At 57.6% G+C, this 17,792-nt stretch overlaps 1 protein-coding gene across 1 annotated transcript in view; it reads right to left on the reverse strand.

Annotated features, from left to right (window-relative positions):
- Window positions 1-16,378, reverse strand: part of ftsj3 (FtsJ RNA 2'-O-methyltransferase 3) — a 50,626-nt gene extending 34,248 nt beyond the window's left edge. Inside the window, exons 1-8 of the mRNA XM_060822260.1 lie at window positions 16,220-16,378; window positions 13,426-13,531; window positions 10,475-10,521; window positions 9,590-9,669; window positions 5,833-5,932; window positions 4,465-4,659; window positions 2,413-2,528; window positions 617-721 (exon numbers count right to left, since the gene is read on the reverse strand). Of these exons, the coding sequence (XP_060678243.1) occupies window positions 617-721; window positions 2,413-2,528; window positions 4,465-4,659; window positions 5,833-5,932; window positions 9,590-9,669; window positions 10,475-10,521; window positions 13,426-13,531; window positions 16,220-16,286 (816 nt within the window). The 5' untranslated portion in view covers window positions 16,287-16,378. The remainder of the gene's footprint in view (window positions 1-616; window positions 722-2,412; window positions 2,529-4,464; window positions 4,660-5,832; window positions 5,933-9,589; window positions 9,670-10,474; window positions 10,522-13,425; window positions 13,532-16,219) is intronic.
- Window positions 16,379-17,792: the final 1,414 nt, after the last annotated feature.

Below are 17,792 nucleotides of genomic sequence, written 5' to 3' on the forward strand. Positions count from 1 at the left end.
CCCTCCCACAGTGCGGCCCACCCTCAGCTCTGACCCTCCGACAGTGCGGCGCTCCCTCAGCGCCGACCCTCCGACAGTGCGGCCCTCCCTCAGCGCCGACCCTCCGACAGTGCGGCGCTCCCTCCGCGCTGACCCTCCGACAGTGCGGCGCTCCCTCAGCGCCGACCCTCCGACAGTGAGGCCCTCCCTCAGCGCCGACCCTCCGACAGTGCGGCCCTCCCTCAGCGCTGACCCTCCGACAGTGCGGCCCTCCCTCAGCAGTGCGGCCCTCCCTCAGCGCTGACCCTCCGACAGTGCGGGACTCCCTCAGCGCTGACCCTCCGACAGTGCGGCCCTCCCTCAGCACTGACCCTCCGACAGTGCGGCTTCGTGGACAATGGTGTAACCCCCGATGGTGATGTCATCGCCACGATTCCTTGTGGCAGGACCGGGAACAGGGGCGTGTGTGCCACTCAGTCTCCAAACTGCCAACGCTCCACCCCCAACCCTGCCGATGTTGGAGTGAAGAGGTGACTCCGGCCTCTGTGTGGGTTCGGTGTACGGCCACAGGTCATTGGCGGGAGGTCAGAGGTCAGCTCTTGCTCCTCGCCCACCTTCCCCCACAGCAGTTGCTCACCTCGCTGGCTTTATCCAGGAAGTCAACGGGATTCTGGGATTTGACAAACTCCATCAGAGTGAAGCGATGGTATAAGGTGTAGTCGCCCTCTGCGTATCCCTCCGCCTGTAAGAAAGAGAACCGCAGGTCAGCGAGGAACCGCCATATTCCCATCGCGGGGTCCATAACGACAGCAGAACGCGCATCATCTGTCCCCGAACACAGCGAGATGTGGAACAGGACCTACCCTCTCCTCCCTCGGTGATTACACACAAGAGGCCGTTCAGCCCCAGTGTTGGCTGCGTCGGTTCTACCCGCCCCCTCCCAGGCGCCCATTCCCCCTGCCTCTCCCTCTCATCCCCGTTTCTACGCCAACAGGGGAGCATGCTCACCAGCCCGAGGGTGGTGATCCGGCGGGACACAGAGAGTTAGGGAGGCTGAGGGTCTCTCTGCCTCAGACAGGCCCCAGGTGGGCCTGTCCCTCAGGAGTTCAAGGGTTACGGGGGGAGAACACTCCTCCACAGAATACGGAGGGACCGCGATTATCTGAGGGACGGATATTCCGTCCAGGTAATCCAACTCCAGATAATCGAGATGCCTCCGTAGCCAGTGCCCTCTTGAATGGCCTGGGGCAACACATTTGCAGGGAGGGTACCCACTGCCCCCCATCGTCCCCTGTTCTGCTGTCGTTATGGACCCCGCGATGGGAATATGGCGGTATTTTCTGACGTCACCCTTGCTCAAGGGGAGGTTTCAGAGAAACCAAGAATGGACAGAAGCAGTGAGGGGTCGGGGGGGGCTGAAAATGGGATTGAGGGAACAAAATAAGAGTCGCGAGGGCCCACATTCAGGACCCAAGGGGTTGTGAATCTGGGGAACAGCCTGCCCAGGGAAGCAGTTGACACGCAGTCGTTGAATGCTCTTCAGGCAGAGATGGCCAAACGGGAAAGGGATTTCCGGTTACGGTGAGGGGGCAGGTCAGGTGGGGATGAATCCAGGAAAGGATCGGCCATGTCCTGATCGAATGGTGGAGCAGGCTGGATCGCTGAATCCCTGCAGTGTGGGAACAGGCCATTCGGCACAACAGGACCACACCGACCCTCCACAGAGTAACCCGGCCAGCCCCAGTCCCCTCCCCATTGCTCCACTTTTACCCCTGACCAATCCACCCTAACCTGCACATCCCTGAACACTGTGGGACAATTTAGCACGGCCAATCCACCCTAACCTGCACATCCCTGAACACTGTGGGACAATTTAGCACGGCCAATCCACCCTAACCTGCACATCCCTGAACACTATGGGACAATTTAGCACGGCCAATCCCCCCTAACCTACACATCCCTGAACACTGTGGGACAATTTAGCACGGCCAATCCACCCTAACCTACACACCTTTGGACTGTGGGAGGAAACCGGAGCACCCGGAGAAACCCACACAGACACAGGGAGAATGTACAAACTCCACACGGACAGTCGCCCCTGAGGCTGGGATCGAAGCCGGGTCCCTGGCGCCGTGAGGCAGCGGCGCTAACCACCGAGCCACGTGTTGATTTGTCTCTTGAGCGCTGTCTCTACAGCAGTAATGCTGTATTCCTCGCTCGGTTCTCTTTCCCCAATGCTGTCTTTAGGGGTGGGGGGGGATTGATCTGCCTGCAAAACCAAACCTGTTCACTGTCCTGAGGGACAGGAGACAATTATAAACCAGTCTGCCAGCCCTGAGGCCCAGCAGTTCCCCATTCCCAGGTCTATCCTGTGCAGGGCGAAAGCAGGGAGGTTCCGACGAGCAGGTTGGGAGTGCCACGCCGTGCCCTTACCTTGGGCTTCTTGACGGTCACCAGGTCGCGAATGGTTTTCGCCTGGACCTCCACCTCCTTGAAGGCGTGCTTGGGGTCAAAGAACTTCGGGTCGATTTTCTCTGGGGCCACGTAGCCTGGGCAAGGGGAGGGGGTGGGGTATGAGAGGGAGGAAAGACAGCAACGTTCAGCACTGACAGTGGGCCACATTACACACTCAGAAGGGAGGTCATGTACTGTGTCGTTTCCCCCTCCCCAGGCACCGCGCACAAACAGGCAGAGGATCAGCCGCCCCACCGGGGCAGAGGGCAGGAGGGCGGTCATCACTCATTCCCCAGACAGGCACGCAGACAGAGAGAGAGAGACAGAGAGAGACAGAGACAGAGAGAGAGAGAGAGAGAGAGACAGAGACAGAGACAGAGAGAGAGACAGAGACAGAGACAGAGAGAGAGAGACAGGCAGACAGACAGGCAGAGAGAGACAGAGAGAGAGAGAGAGAGAGTGTTCACACACAGTGACACAGGGAGAGAGATAGTGACACAAAGCCTGAGACACAGAGCCACAGACACAAGGAGACGGACAGAGTGAGACAGAGGCACAAACACAAAGTGACAGATACAGACAGAGATAAGGTAAGCCACACACTGAGACGCACACACTAAAAACAGACAGACACAGAGAGAGAGAGGCACACCCAGATACAGAGATTCACAGACTGAGACACACACACACACACACACACACACACAGTCCAATATGATGTGAAGGAGCCGGTGTGGGACTGGGCTGTACAATAAAAATCCCGCAACACCAGGTGATAGTCCAGGGGCAGAGGCTTTCGGAGCGCTGCTCCGTCAGGTGGAGGTGAGCTCTCTAACCCCCTCCAGCCCTTATACCCTATCCCTGTCTCTCTAACCTCCTGCAGCCACTACACCCCCTCCCTATCTCTGTAACCCCCTACACCCCCTTCCTATCTCTGTAACCCCCCTCCAGCCCCTACACTCCCTCCCTATCTCTGTAACCCCCTCCAGCCCCTACACCCCCTCCCTATCTCTGTAACCCCCCTCCAGCCCCTACACCCCCTCCCTATCTCTGTAACCCCCTCCAGCCCCGACACTCCCTCCCTATCTCTGTAACCCCCCTCCGGCCCCTACACCCCCTCCCTATCTCTGTAACCCCCTCCAGCCCCTACTCCCCCTCCCTATCTCTGTAACCCCCTCCAGCCCCTACACCCCCTCCCTATCTCTGTAACCCCCTCCATCCCCTGCACCCCCGCCCTATCTCTGTAACCCCCCTCCAGTCCCTCCACCCCCTCCCTATCTCTGTAACCCCCTCCAACCCCTACACCCCCTCCCTATCTCTGTAACCCCCTACACCCCCTCCCTATCTCTGTAACCCCCTACACCCCCTCCCTATCTCTGTAACCCCCTCCAGCCCCTACACCCCCTCCCTATCTCTGTAACCCCCTACACCCCCTCCCTATCTCTGTAACCCCCTACACCCCCTCCCTATCTCTGTAACCCCCTCCAGCCCCTACACCCCCTCCCTATCTCTGTAACCCCCTACACCCCCTCCCTATCTCTGTAACCCCCCTCCAGCCCCTACACCCCCTCCCTATCTCTGTAACCCCCTACACCCCCTCCCTATCTCTGTAACCCCCTCCAGCCCCTACACCCCCTCCCTATCTCTGTAACCCCCTACACCCCCTCCCTATCTCTGTAACCCGCCTCCAGCCCCTACACCCCCTCTGGTAGTCAGGCCTTCACAGTTTCTGAGGGGATCAGAGACCTGGAACCGCTCTCTGTAAAAACCCAGCACCTCACTCACACTCAGTCTCAACGTCTTTGACGTGTTTCAGTAAAATCCCGAACTCTTTTACTGAGCGTTTCGTCTAAGGTCTCAATGGCCCCACTCGGTGTCGTGACGGAGTCCGACTGAAGCCCCGGGCGACGATCACGCTGCTTAAGAGGTGCTAGAACAATGCAGGCGACCCTTCATTCGGGGGAAGCAGTGCTTGGGGTCAAAGGTCGATGGCACGAACGCCAACAGGCAAAAACAAGATGGCCGCCTCACCTTGGCAGACAACGAAGATCTCAGCTGACTCGTTCCTGGAGGCCTGGGGCTTGGTGGCCTGAACCTTCCGGAAGAACTGCTGCAGGATCCAGATGAGGGGCTGGTAATCCTTCGAGCGGAAAACTTTGGTGATGAAACAGCCGCCCTTGTTGAGGAACTCACAGGCCAGCTTCAGGGCCATGAGGGTCAGGTGCGCTGAGGGGGGGGAAAGAGGAGGAAAGGGGGTGAGGGAGGAGGGTGGGTGCGGAGATCGATGGGAGGAGCGGAGATGGAGGGAAGGGAGATGGAGGATGGTTAGGTAGATGGGAGAGGGACAAGGGGAGCAGAAGAAGGGGGTTAGGGAGGAACGAGGGGACGGGGAAGGGGGGAGAGAGAGGCGCAAAGGGGGAGGTGGGAATGAGGGGGCGGAGAAAGGACAGAGAGAAGGGGGAGCGAGTGGAAATGGGGGGAGGGAGGAGAGAGGGAGAGAGAGAGAGAAGTTGGGGGATAGAGATATACAGACAGACAGATGGGGGGTGAAGAGACAGGGATAGAGAGAGAGACAGACAGAGGGGGGAGACGGGGCAGATACAAGGGGGGAGACGGGGGGTGAGGGGAGATGGGGGGTAAGACGGTGGGAGAGAGAGACAAACAGACAGGTGGGAATGGGAGGGGAGAGAGAGAGAGAGAAAAAGAGAGACAGACAGAGGGAGAGACAGACACAGACAGAGAGAGATATCACGGAATGTTACTCGTGTTCACCCGTACACGGAGTGAGGACATGAACCGTGTCACTCCTGTGTGTATTTCACCCGCACTGAGGTGCCACCCTCCAACACCCCCCTGGCTGCCCAGGGTCTACCCTCCCCTCCCCACCCCCCAAACATGGCCAGGCCGGGCCTCTCTCCCTCAGCTCCCGGCTTGCTGCTTCCCGGTAGGCACCATTCCGGCCTGTCCCTGGGAGCGGGTTCCCGGGGAAGGGCAGGGGAAAGACTCTCTCCCTGGGAGCACATCCCCGGCCGCGTGAGGGGCCGGGCACGCTGAGGGGCCGACCGCAGGAGGTGCAGAGACAGGCAGAGGGGCAGCAGAGGAAGCGAAAAAGGCCGTTCAGCCCATCGGTCTCGGATGTTGTGGTCAGGAAGCGTGAGGAGACTCCCCTGCTCCTCGAACGCTGCCCGACCTGCTGCGCTTGTCCAGCGCCATGCTCTCCGACTCTGGTCAGGAGGTGGGGAATTTACCCCAGCCCCCTGGAGGACTCAAGGTGAGGGCAACCCCTCAGACGCCAGGGTCAGAGGTCAGCTGTCTGCTCCCACAGAGGAGCGTCTCTGTACCGGTCCCCTGCTCCCCCGCGCTGGGCAGCACCCCGCACCACCCGCCTGCTGAACCTACCCTGGGAATAGGCATCGTGCAGCCAATTCGCCCCCACGTTCGGGGCGCCGTCATTCAGCACCACGTCCACCTTCCAGGTCTGCAGTTCCTTGCGCAGGGCCTGAGGAGCAGAGCAGGAACAGGGTCAGGGCAATCGAGGGGCACAGCGGGGAAATGCAGAGTCAGAAACACGGGCCGCTCACTACAACCCCCAACCCACACCAGGAGACACAGACACACGGTATCCTCACCTGCGACCCAGCAACCGCCCCAGCTCCAGTTAGTGAAGCAAAGTCAATAGACGGAAACAAACTGTTTTGCTGGGTTAATAATCCACTGTGGGGTTATGTTACTGGGTTAATAACCCAGGGTACAGCAGTGTGGGGTTACGTTCCTGGGTTAATAACCCAGGGACAGCAGTGTGGGGTTACGTTCCTGGGTTAATAACCCAGGGACAGCAGTGTGGGGTTACGTTACTGGGTTAATAATCCAGGGGACAGCAGTGTGGGGTTACGTTACTGGGTTAATAACCCCACACTGCTGTCCCCTGGGTTATTAACCCAGTAACGTAACCCCACACTGCTGTCCCCTGGATTATTAACCCAGTAACGTAACCCCACACTGCTGTCCCCTGGGTTATGTTACTGGGTTAATAACCCAGGGGACAGCAGTGTGGGGTTATGTTACTGGGTTAATAACCCAGGGGACAGCAGTGTGGGGTTATGTTACTGGGTTAATAACCCAGGGGACAGCAGTGTGGGGTTATGTTACTGGGTTAATAACCCAGGGGACAGCAGTGTGGGGTTATGTTCCTGGGTTAATAATCCAGGGGACAGCAGTGTGGGGTTATGTTCCTGGGTTAATAATCCAGGGGACAGCAGTGTGGGGTTATGTTACTGGGTTAATAACCCAGGGGACAGCAGTGTGGGGTTATGTTACTGGGTTAATAATCCAGGGGACAGCAGTGTGGGGTTATGTTACTGGGCTAATAACCCAGGGTACAGCAGTGTGGGGTTATGTTACTGGGTTAATAACCCAGGGGTCAGCAGTGTGGGGTTACGTTACTGGGTTAATAACCCAGGGGACAGCAGTGTGGGGTTATGTTACTGGGTTAATAACCCAGGGGTCAGCAGTGTGGGGTTACGTTACTGGGTTAATAACCCAGGGGTCAGCAGTGTGGGGTTATGTTACTGGGTTAATAACCCAGGGGACAGCAGTGTGGGGTTATATTACTGGGTTAATAACCCAGGGGTCAGCAGTGTGGGGTTATGTTACTGGGTTAATAACCCAGGGGACAGCAGTGTGGGGTTATGTTACTGGGTTAATAACCCAGGGGACAGCAGTGTGGGGTTATGTTACTGGGTTAATAACCCAGGGGTCAGCAGTGTGGGGTTAATAACCCAGGGGACAGCAGTGTGGGGTTATGTTACTGGGTTAATAACCCAGGGGTCAGCAGTGTGGGGTTAATAACCCAGGGGACAGCAGTGTGGGGTTATGTTCCTGGGTTAATAACCCAGGGGACAGCAGTGTGGGGTTATGTTACTGGGTTAATAACCCAGGGGACAGCAGTGTGGGGTTATGTTACTGGGTTAATAACCCAGGGGTCAGCAGTGTGGGGTTACGTTACTGGGTTAATAACCCAGGGGTCAGCAGTGTGGGGTTATGTTACTGGGTTAATAACCCAGGGGACAGCAGTGTGGGGTTATGTTACTGGGTTAATAACCCAGGGGACAGCAGTGTGGGGTTATGTTACTGGGTTAATAACCCAGGGGACAGCAGTGTGGGGTTATGTTACTGGGTTAATAACCCAGGGGACAGCAGTGTGGGGTTATGTTCCTGGGTTAATAATCCAGGGGACAGCAGTGTGGGGTTATGTTCCTGGGTTAATAATCCAGGGGACAGCAGTGTGGGGTTATGTTACTGGGTTAATAACCCAGGGGACAGCAGTGTGGGGTTATGTTACTGGGTTAATAATCCAGGGGACAGCAGTGTGGGGTTATGTTACTGGGCTAATAACCCAGGGTACAGCAGTGTGGGGTTATGTTACTGGGTTAATAACCCAGGGGTCAGCAGTGTGGGGTTACGTTACTGGGTTAATAACCCAGGGGACAGCAGTGTGGGGTTATGTTACTGGGTTAATAACCCAGGGGTCAGCAGTGTGGGGTTACGTTACTGGGTTAATAACCCAGGGGTCAGCAGTGTGGGGTTATGTTACTGGGTTAATAACCCAGGGGACAGCAGTGTGGGGTTATATTACTGGGTTAATAACCCAGGGGTCAGCAGTGTGGGGTTATGTTACTGGGTTAATAACCCAGGGGACAGCAGTGTGGGGTTATGTTACTGGGTTAATAACCCAGGGGACAGCAGTGTGGGGTTATGTTACTGGGTTAATAACCCAGGGGTCAGCAGTGTGGGGTTAATAACCCAGGGGACAGCAGTGTGGGGTTATGTTACTGGGTTAATAACCCAGGGGTCAGCAGTGTGGGGTTAATAACCCAGGGGACAGCAGTGTGGGGTTATGTTACTGGGTTAATAACCCAGGGGACAGCAGTGTGGGGTTATGTTACTGGGTTAATAACCCAGGGGACAGCAGTGTGGGGTTATGTTACTGGGTTAATAACCCAGGGGTCAGCAGTGTGGGGTTACGTTACTGGGTTAATAACCCAGGGGTCAGCAGTGTGGGGTTATGTTACTGGGTTAATAACCCAGGGGACAGCAGTGTGGGGTTATGTTACTGGGTTAATAACCCAGGGGTCAGCAGTGTGGGGTTATGTTACTGGGTTAATAACCCAGGGGACAGCAGTGTGGGGTTATGTTACTGGGTTAATAACCCAGGGGACAGCAGTGTGGGGTTATGTTACTGGGTTAATAACCCAGGGGTCAGCAGTGTGGGGTTAATAACCCAGGGGACAGCAGTGTGGGGTTATGTTACTGGGTTAATAACCCAGGGGTCAGCAGTGTGGGGTTAATAACCCAGGGGACAGCAGTGTGGGGTTATGTTACTGGGTTAATAACCCAGGGGACAGCAGTGTGGGGTTATGTTACTGGGTTAATAACCCAGGGGTCAGCAGTGTGGGGTTATGTTACTGGGTTAATAACCCAGGGGACAGCAGTGTGGGGTTATGTTCCTGGGTTAATAACCCAGGGGTCAGCAGTGTGGGGTTATGTTACTGGGTTAATAACCCAGGGGTCAGCAGTGTGGGGTTATGTTACTGGGTTAATAATCCAGGGTACAGCAGTGTGGGGTTATGTTACTGGGTTAATAACCCAGGGGACAGCAGTGTGGGGTTATGTTACTGGGTTAATAATCCAGGGGACAGCAGTGTGGGGTTATGTTACTGGGTTAATAATCCAGGGGACAGCAGTGTGGGGTTATGTTACTGGGTTAATAACCCAGGGGTCAGCAGTGTGGGGTTATGTTACTGGGTTAATAACCCAGGGGTCAGCAGTGTGGGGTTATGTTCCTGGGTTAATAACCCAGGGGTCAGCAGTGTGGGGTTATGTTCCTGGGTTAATAACCCAGGGGACAGCAGTGTGGGGTTATGTTACTGGGTTAATAACCCAGGGGACAGCAGTGTGGGGTTATGTTACTGGGTTAATAACCCAGGGGACAGCAGTGTGGGGTTATGTTACTGGGTTAATAACCCAGGGGTCAGCAGTGTGGGGTTACGTTTGGTATCTGTGCTGACCTCAGAGACAGTGCTGTAGAATGAACAAGGACGTGGCTGAAGGGTTATTTCCGCAGCTCTCAGAGAGGGACAGAGTTGCCATGACGTACCTGCCGACATCTGTCCGTGGTGATATCCTCTTGTAGGGTCACAACATTGGGAATTGGTTTGATGGCCACAAGGTCAACACCTGGAAAACACAGCGAGAGGAAACAGATCTGTCTCTGGGAGTGGGGATACTGACACTGGGTATACAGTGGGAGGGGGACACACTGTATCTAACCCCCCCCCCCCCGTGCTGTCCCTGTCCCTGGGAGCGCTGGGTGCTGACACTGGGTATAAAGTGGGAGGGGGACACACTGTCAGGGGGATGTAGAGGGAGCCCTACACTGTATCTAACCCTGTCCTGTCCCTGGGAGCGCTGGGTGCTGACACTGGGTATAAAGTGGGAGGGGGGACACACTGTCAGGGGGATGTAGAGGGAGCTCTACACTGTATCTAACCCCGTGCTGTCCCTGTCCCTGGGAGCACTGGATGTTGACACTGGGTATACAGTGGGAGGGGGACACACTGTCAGGGGGATGTAGAGGGAGCCCTACACTGTATCTAACCCCCGCCGTGCTGTCCCTGTCCCTGGGAGCACTGGATGCTGACACTGGGTATAAAGTGGGAGGGGGACACACTGTCGGGGGATGTAGAGAGAGCCCTACACTGTATCTAACCCCCCCCGTGCTGTCCCTGTCCCAGGAGGGCTGGATGCTGACACTGGGTATAATCCAGAGGACAACCTTCTGGGTCTCCAACAGATTGGTCAAATGCCTTTGGCCTCTGGCCACTCGGCCCCAATTGGGTTTTCCTGGAATCCCTTTGTCAACATCATGAAGTAGAATCCAGCATTCCCGAGCAACCTCACCCCCTGACCGTGGTGCACACACAGAAATCAGAGCGACAGAGCGACTGATGGGTTACGTCGATAAACTCTCGGAAACACTCACCAATCACCAAACTGGAAACAGGCATGAAGTTGGCGGCTACCTGGAGCCTGCAGTAAAGAAAGGACAAATCTGTCAGGAATGCCGGCCTGAGGCCCAGTCACCGTGGCTCACCATCCCCACCGCCTCTCCAACAGCGGCCTTCTGCACTGTCTGGGGGACATCCAGCCCGCAGAGCGGCGAGGCCAGACAGATGGAGGAGTAAATCCCACACCAGGCGGGTGGGATGCAGACGGGGATGCCAGGCTCACGGTTCCCACCATGTCCTGGCCCGGGAAAGGACTGGCACTCTGGGCCTCCTCCCGAGAGCAGGCGAGAGTCACACACATCGCCCGTGGCCTGATGTCAAAAGGACATCACTGAACGAGGCGGCTTGTAACTTTAGGTCGGATTCCGATTGTAAATTATTTCCTCGGAATCTAAGTGTTACCATCGGCCCTGGAAATATTCAAACACAGGCCGCACATTATCCACCAGGTTCCTGGATGGCTGGCTCAGTGGGGTTACCCCCAACTCCACCATCTTCTATACAGCATCAACAGAGAGTTTGACACACCCTACTGAGGGAGGGCCGCACTGACGGAGGGTCAGTGCTGAGGGAGGGCCACACTGTCGGAGGGTCAGTGCTGAGGGAGCGCCGCACTGTCGGAGGGTCAGTGCTGAGGGAGGGCCGCACTGTCGGAGGGTCAGTGCTGAGGGAGGGCCGCACTGTCGGAGGGTCAGTGCTGAGGGAGGGCCGCACTGTCGGAGGGTCCGTGCTGAGGGAGAGGGCACTGTCGGAGGGTCCGTGCTGAGGGAGGGCCGCACTGTCGGAGGGTCAGTGCTGAGGGAGGGCCGCACTGTCGGAGGGTCAGTGCTGAGGGGGGGCCGGACTGTCGGAGGGTCAGTGCTGAGGGAGGGCCGGACTGTCGGAGGGTCAGTGCTGAGGGAGGGCCGCACTGTCAGAGGGTCAGTGCTGAGGGAGGGCCGCACTGTCGGAGGGTCAGTGCTGAGGGAGGGCCGCACTGTCGGAGGGTCAGTGCTGAGGGAGAGTCAGTGCTGACAGAGGGACGCACTGTCAGAGGGTCAGTGCTGAGGGAGGGCCGCACTGTCGGAGGGTCAGTACTGAGGGAGCGCCGCACTGTCGGAGGGTCAGTGCTGAGGGAGGGCCGCACTGTCGAATGGTCTGATCCTCAGGCGTTACTCCCCTTCCATATCAGCCCTGAGATTTATGTACACTTGAGTCAGGACACCTCTCAGTCTGTGACCCTCCCACAAGGACAGACCCAACCTATTACACCATTCCTCATCAGTAGTCTCTCCACGCCCGGGACTCTGTCACTGAATCCCTCCACTGTGGAAACAGGCCCTTTGGCCCAACAAGTCCACACCGACCGTCCGAAGAGGAACCCACCCAGACCCATTCCCCTGATCCTATTGCTCTATATTCCCCCCCCAGCTAATGCTCCGAACTTGCAGAGTTCCATTTTGCTTTACTCAAAAGCTGCGTGAATCCACATAAGATTCTGTCAGTGTGTTTTTTTTAGATTAGAATCACTCTGAGCATTGTGGCAGAGACAGCCGCACACAAGGAAGCTCACACCTTCCATACAGTATCCCGGCCGCCATGACACTGATTGTTAAAGCTCACTTGAGAACGCAACTTATAAAAACGTCTCGCAATTTACATCTGAAAGAACTGAAACCAACATGGTCATTCGAACAGATGATCTGGGTCTCTTTCGATATAACTACATCACACTGGAAACATTTTCTATAAATTCTGTGTCTTATGAATTTATTCTCCACAACCAACTGATGAAGGAGCAGCGCTCCGAAAGCTAATGCTCCCAAATAAACTGTTGGGACTATAACCTGATGTTGTGTGATTTTTAACTTTGTACACCAAATGTACACATCCCTGAACACTGTGGGACAATTTAGCACGGCCAATCCACCCTAACCTACACATCCCTGAACACTATGGGGACAATTTAGCACGGCCAATCCACCCTAACCTACACATCCCTGAACACTGTGGGACAATTTAGCACGGCCAATCCGCCCTAACCTGCACATCCCTGAACACTGTGGGACAATTTAGCACGGCCAATCCACCCTAACCTACACATCCCTGAACACTGTGGGACAATTTAGCACGGCCAATCCACCCTAACCTACACATCCTTGAACACTGTGGGACAATTTAGCACGGCCAATCCACCCTAACCTGCATATCCCTGAACACTGTGGGATAATTTAGCACGGCCAATCCACCCTAACCTATACATCCCTGAATACTGTGGGACAATTTAGCACGGCCAATCCACGCTAACCTACACATCCCTGAACACTATGGGACAATTTAGCACGGCCAATCCACCCTAACCTACACATTCCTGAACACTGTGGGACAATTTAGCACGGCCAATCCACCCTAACCTACACATTCCTGAACACTATGGGACAATTTAGCATGGCCAATCCACCCTAACCTACACACCTTTGGACTGTCGGAGGAAACCAGAGCACCCGGAGGAAACCCACGCAGACACGGGGAGAATGTGCAAACTCCACACGGACAGTCACCCACTGAGGCTGGGCTCGAACCCAGGTCCCTGGCGCCGTGAGGCAGCAGCGATAACCCCTGAGACACTGTGCCGCCCCAGGAACGGTTCTGTCCAGTCCTTCTGAGATTCCGAACCCCTGGATCAAATCTCTTCTCCAGCTTCTCTAGTGCAGGCCCTGGCTTCTCTGAGTCTGACGCCATCACCCAGGGGTCTTATCCCTGACATCGTTCTTGCCCGTCCTGACCACCCTCATCGTCAGCTAACCTCCTTTACCATTGACCTGACGCACACTCCCCAGATTCGGCTCCGGCTAAGGGGCAGGGGAGACCGTGACCTGAACGAGTGTCAGCGGAACCTCCTTGCCCCCTTTCCAGCCCGGTGACCCCCCCCATCGAACGCACTCACCATCCTCCCGGGGCCGCACAGAGGTCGAGGAGGGCGCGGGCTCTCTGCAGGAACTGGAACTTGCGGTTGAGTTGGATCAACTTAAACGCCGAACGGGAGCGGTAACCTGGAGGGGGCAAGCAGCAGAGGGTGAACCCGACTGTACCCGAGGAAGAGGTAGAGTGGGCATGCCCCACTCCCCACCCAATGTGAGCTCTGTCCCTGCTTCCCCAAGTTATACTTAACGGGGGGAAGCTGTTCACTATTCTCGCTCAGGGATAACAACCTCAGGGACACAGCCACGGTGTTAACACTGAGTCATGGAGATGTCCAGCACAGAAACAGACCCTTCGGCCCAACCCGTCCATGCCGACCCAGATATCCCAACCCAATCTAGTCCCACCTGCCAGCACCCAACCTCCAAACCCTTCCTATTCATATCCCCATCCAGATGCCTCTTAAATGTTGTCATTGTACCAGCCCCCACCACATCCTCTGGCAGCTCATTCCACACACGTACCACCCTCTGGGGGAAAAAGTTGCCCCTTAGGTCCCTTTTATAACTTTCCCCTCTCACCCTAAACCTATGCCCCTCTAGTTCTGGACTCCCCCACCCCAGGGAAAAGACTTTGCCTATTTACCCTATCCATGTCCCTCATGATTTTATAAACCTCTATAAGGTTTGGCCCATCGATTCTGTCAGAATAATCTAATCCCATTTTCAAGCGCTTGGCCAGTTGCCTTGACATTGCAAGGGCACATCCAAATCCTTCTTCGATGGGATGAGGGTTTGGACCTCTCCCACCCTTACGGGCACTGAGTTCCAAAGGCCCATCAGCCTCTCAGTGAAATTTCTGCTTCCCCTCACATCTCCGACTCAACCATCCTGCCCCTTAAGAATCTACGCCCTCCCCCAGTCACTGATTTCTCCAACAAGGTCAAAGGTTCCTTCCCGTCGATCCTAAACACACCCGTCATAATTTTCGCCAGTTCCCTGACATCCCCTCTCGATCACTTCTGCTCGAAGCCCGTCCCACCTCCCTCCAATACTCCCCAGTGCCCCCTCCCCCCCACCGACCCACTGTCCTGTCTGACTCCCATTCTCCCCGACCCCGTCAGAGCCCCCAGCCTACCCTGCGTACCCTCTGACCCCATCCACTCAATGCTCCTTTACCGTCCACCCCAATCCCCATGACCCCTCAGTGCCCTCTGACCATGTCTTCTCACAATGCCCTCTGACGATGTGCCCTCTGACCCCATCCACCAGTGCTCTCAACCCCATTCCCCACAGTACCCTCTGACCCTGTTCCCCCCAACAGGGCCCTCTGACCCCGTCTCCCACAGTGCCCTCGGACCCTTCCCCCCCCACAGTGCCCTCTGACCCTGTTCCCCCCCACAGTGCCCTCTGACCCTGTTCCCCCCCACAGTGCCCTCTGACCCTGTTCCCCCCCCACAGTGCCCTCTGACCCTGTTCCCCCCCCACAGTGCCCTCTGACCTCATCTCCCCTCATGCGCCCTCTGACCCCATCTCCCACAGCGCCCTCTGACCCCATCCCCCCACAGAGCCCTCAGACCCCATCCCCCCACAGAGCCCTCAGACCCCATCCCCCCACAGAGCCCTCAGACCCCATCCCCACAGTGCCCTCTAACCCCATCCCCCACAGCGCCCTGTGACCCCATCCCCCACAGCGCCCTCTGACCCCATCCCACCCACAGCGCCCTCTGACCCCATCCCACCCACAGCGCCCTCTGACCCCATCCCACCCACAGCGCCCTCTAACCCCATCCCCACAGCGCCCTCTGACCCCATCCCCCCAGAGCCCTCTGACCCCATCCCACCCACAGCGCCCTCTAACCCCATCCCCACAGTGCCCTCTGACCCCATCCCCCCAGCACCCTCTGACCCCATCCCCCCAGCACCCTCTGACCCCATCCCCACAGCGCCCTCTGACCCCATCCCCACAGCGCCCTGTGACCCCATCCCCACAGCGCCCTCAGACCCCATCCCCCCAGCGCCCTCTGACCCCATCCCCCCAGCACCCTCTGACCCCATCCCCCCAGCACCCTCTGACCCCATCCCCTCACAGTGCCCTCTGACCCCATCCCCTCACAGTGCCCTCTGACCCCATCCCCCCAGCGCCCTCTGACCCCATCCCCCCAGCGCCCTCTGACCCCATCCCCCACAGTGCCCTCTGACCCCATCCCACCCACAGCGCCCTCTGACCCCATCCCCACAGCGCCCTCTGACCCCATCCCCACAGCGCCCTCTGACCCCATCCCCACAGCGCCCTCTGACCCCATCCCCACAGCGCCCTCTGACCCCATCCCACCCACAGCGCCCTCTGACCCCATCCCCCCAGCGCCCTCTGACCCCATCCCACCCACAGCGCCCTCTGACCCCATCCCCCCAGCACCCTCTGACCCCATCCCACCCACAGCGCCCTCTAACCCCATCCCCCAGCGCCCTCTGACCCCATCCCCACAGTGCCCTCTGACCCCATCCCACCCACAGCGCCCTCTGACCCCATCCCCCCAGCGCCCTCTGACCCCATCCACCCACAGCGCCCTCTGACCCCATCCCCCCAGCGCCCTCTGACCCCATCCACCCACAGCGCCCTCTAACCCCATCCACCCACAGCGCCCTCTAACCCCATCCCCACAGCGCCCTCTGACCCCATCCCCCACAGTGCCCTCTGACCCCATCCCCCCAGCGCCCTCTGACCCCATCCCCCCAGCGCCCTCTGACCCCATCCCCCCAGCGCCCTCTGACCCCATCCCCCCAGTGCCCTCTGACCCCGTCCCCCCCCCCTCTCACCTGTCTCCTTGGCCAGATGGTAGAATTTATCTTTGCGGGTCTTGCCCACCTTCAGCTTCTTGCCCATGGCTGCCCCAGGGCCTGTCCGGAGCCCCCTGCCTGTGTCTCTCTGAGGGTCTGTGCTCAGGACAGGGACCACATGGCCCTGCTACCAGCCCACACAACACAAACTGCGCTCCACCTCACTGCAACATGCGCTCTACGTCACTGACACATGCGCTGTACGTCACTCCAACACGCGCCGTACGTCAACGTCACACGCGCCATATGTCACCGTCACCTGCGCTCCTCTGGCACCACCCACCCCTGCACGTCGCACGCACGACGGGACGTCACGACGTCGGCCACACCTCCCCCTCCCCGAGGAACGTCTCCTTTGCCCCGCCCAATGTCACAGTCGTCAGGCAGGGGAGAACGATCGACGCATGCGCTCCTCCCGCTTTTTCGCCCCGCCCCTCCCCCCCGCCATTTGAAATCCAACCACCAACGGTCGGCGCTCGAGGGGCTTGGCGCGCAGGGGGGCGAGCGCGCGTGCGCACTGCAACCTCCCTCCCACCCTCGCCCCTTTGGCTGTGTGGGGGAGGGGAGGATGGGAGGGGGGTAATTAAAGGGGGAGGGGATGGCATGGGGGCTGGGGCGAGGTGAGGGCGATGGGGGGGAACGGAGACGTACCTCACCCACCCCATGACCCCTGGGCTGGCATGTCCTCCCCTCACAACGCGCCCCTTTTCCTCATGAAATTAACATTTGCCCCCGATGAGGTTGACGTGAGGCGGGCAGCGGGCTGACCTGACACCCCCTCGCCGCCCACCCCATCCCCTCCCAGCAAGGGTGGCAGCGAAGGAGGGAGGGGGCGGGGGGTTGACCGTTTCCCAGCGGCGGCCATCTTGTGCTGCCCATGCAGTCGTCAGTCCTCCATCTTGGCCGAGCTAAAATGGGAAGCGCACCTCTGCGACTGAGCGTAGCTGGTGCGTGGAGTGGATTTTGTGCCAGATATTGGGGGGGGGGGGTGGCAAGGCCCTGGCGATATTATCACTGGACTGTTAATCCAGAGGCCCAGGTTCTGGGGAATCAGGGTCCAAATATCACCGCGGCAGATGGTGGAATTTGATTTCAATTTTTAAAAACTGGAATTAGGAGTCCAATAATGACCATGAAACCTTGTCAATTGTCAGCAAGATCCATCTGGCCGACTCACGCCCTTCCGGCAAGGAAATTGCCATCTCTACCTGACCTGGCCCAATTGAGACTGTCCCACGGCAATGTTAAAAATCACACAACACCAGGTTATAGGCCAACAGGTTTAATTGGAAGCACTAGCTTTCAGAGTCAGGTCAGCCACCTGATGAAGGGGCAGTGCTCCGAAAGCTAGTGCTTCCAATTAAACCTGTTGGACTATAACTTTGTACACCCCAGTCCAACACTGGCATCTCCAAATCACCACAGCAATGTGGTTGATGCCTAACTGGTCTTTGGGACGGGCAATAAATGATGTCCTAGCCAGCGACGTCTTCGTCGTCAACTTGCAATTGCAAACAGCAGTGTTGGGGAGATGCGCAATCTTGACCTCATG

This window comes from Hemiscyllium ocellatum (assembly GCF_020745735.1).
Source record: "Hemiscyllium ocellatum isolate sHemOce1 chromosome 40 unlocalized genomic scaffold, sHemOce1.pat.X.cur. SUPER_40_unloc_11, whole genome shotgun sequence".
NCBI lineage: Eukaryota > Metazoa > Chordata > Chondrichthyes > Orectolobiformes > Hemiscylliidae > Hemiscyllium > Hemiscyllium ocellatum.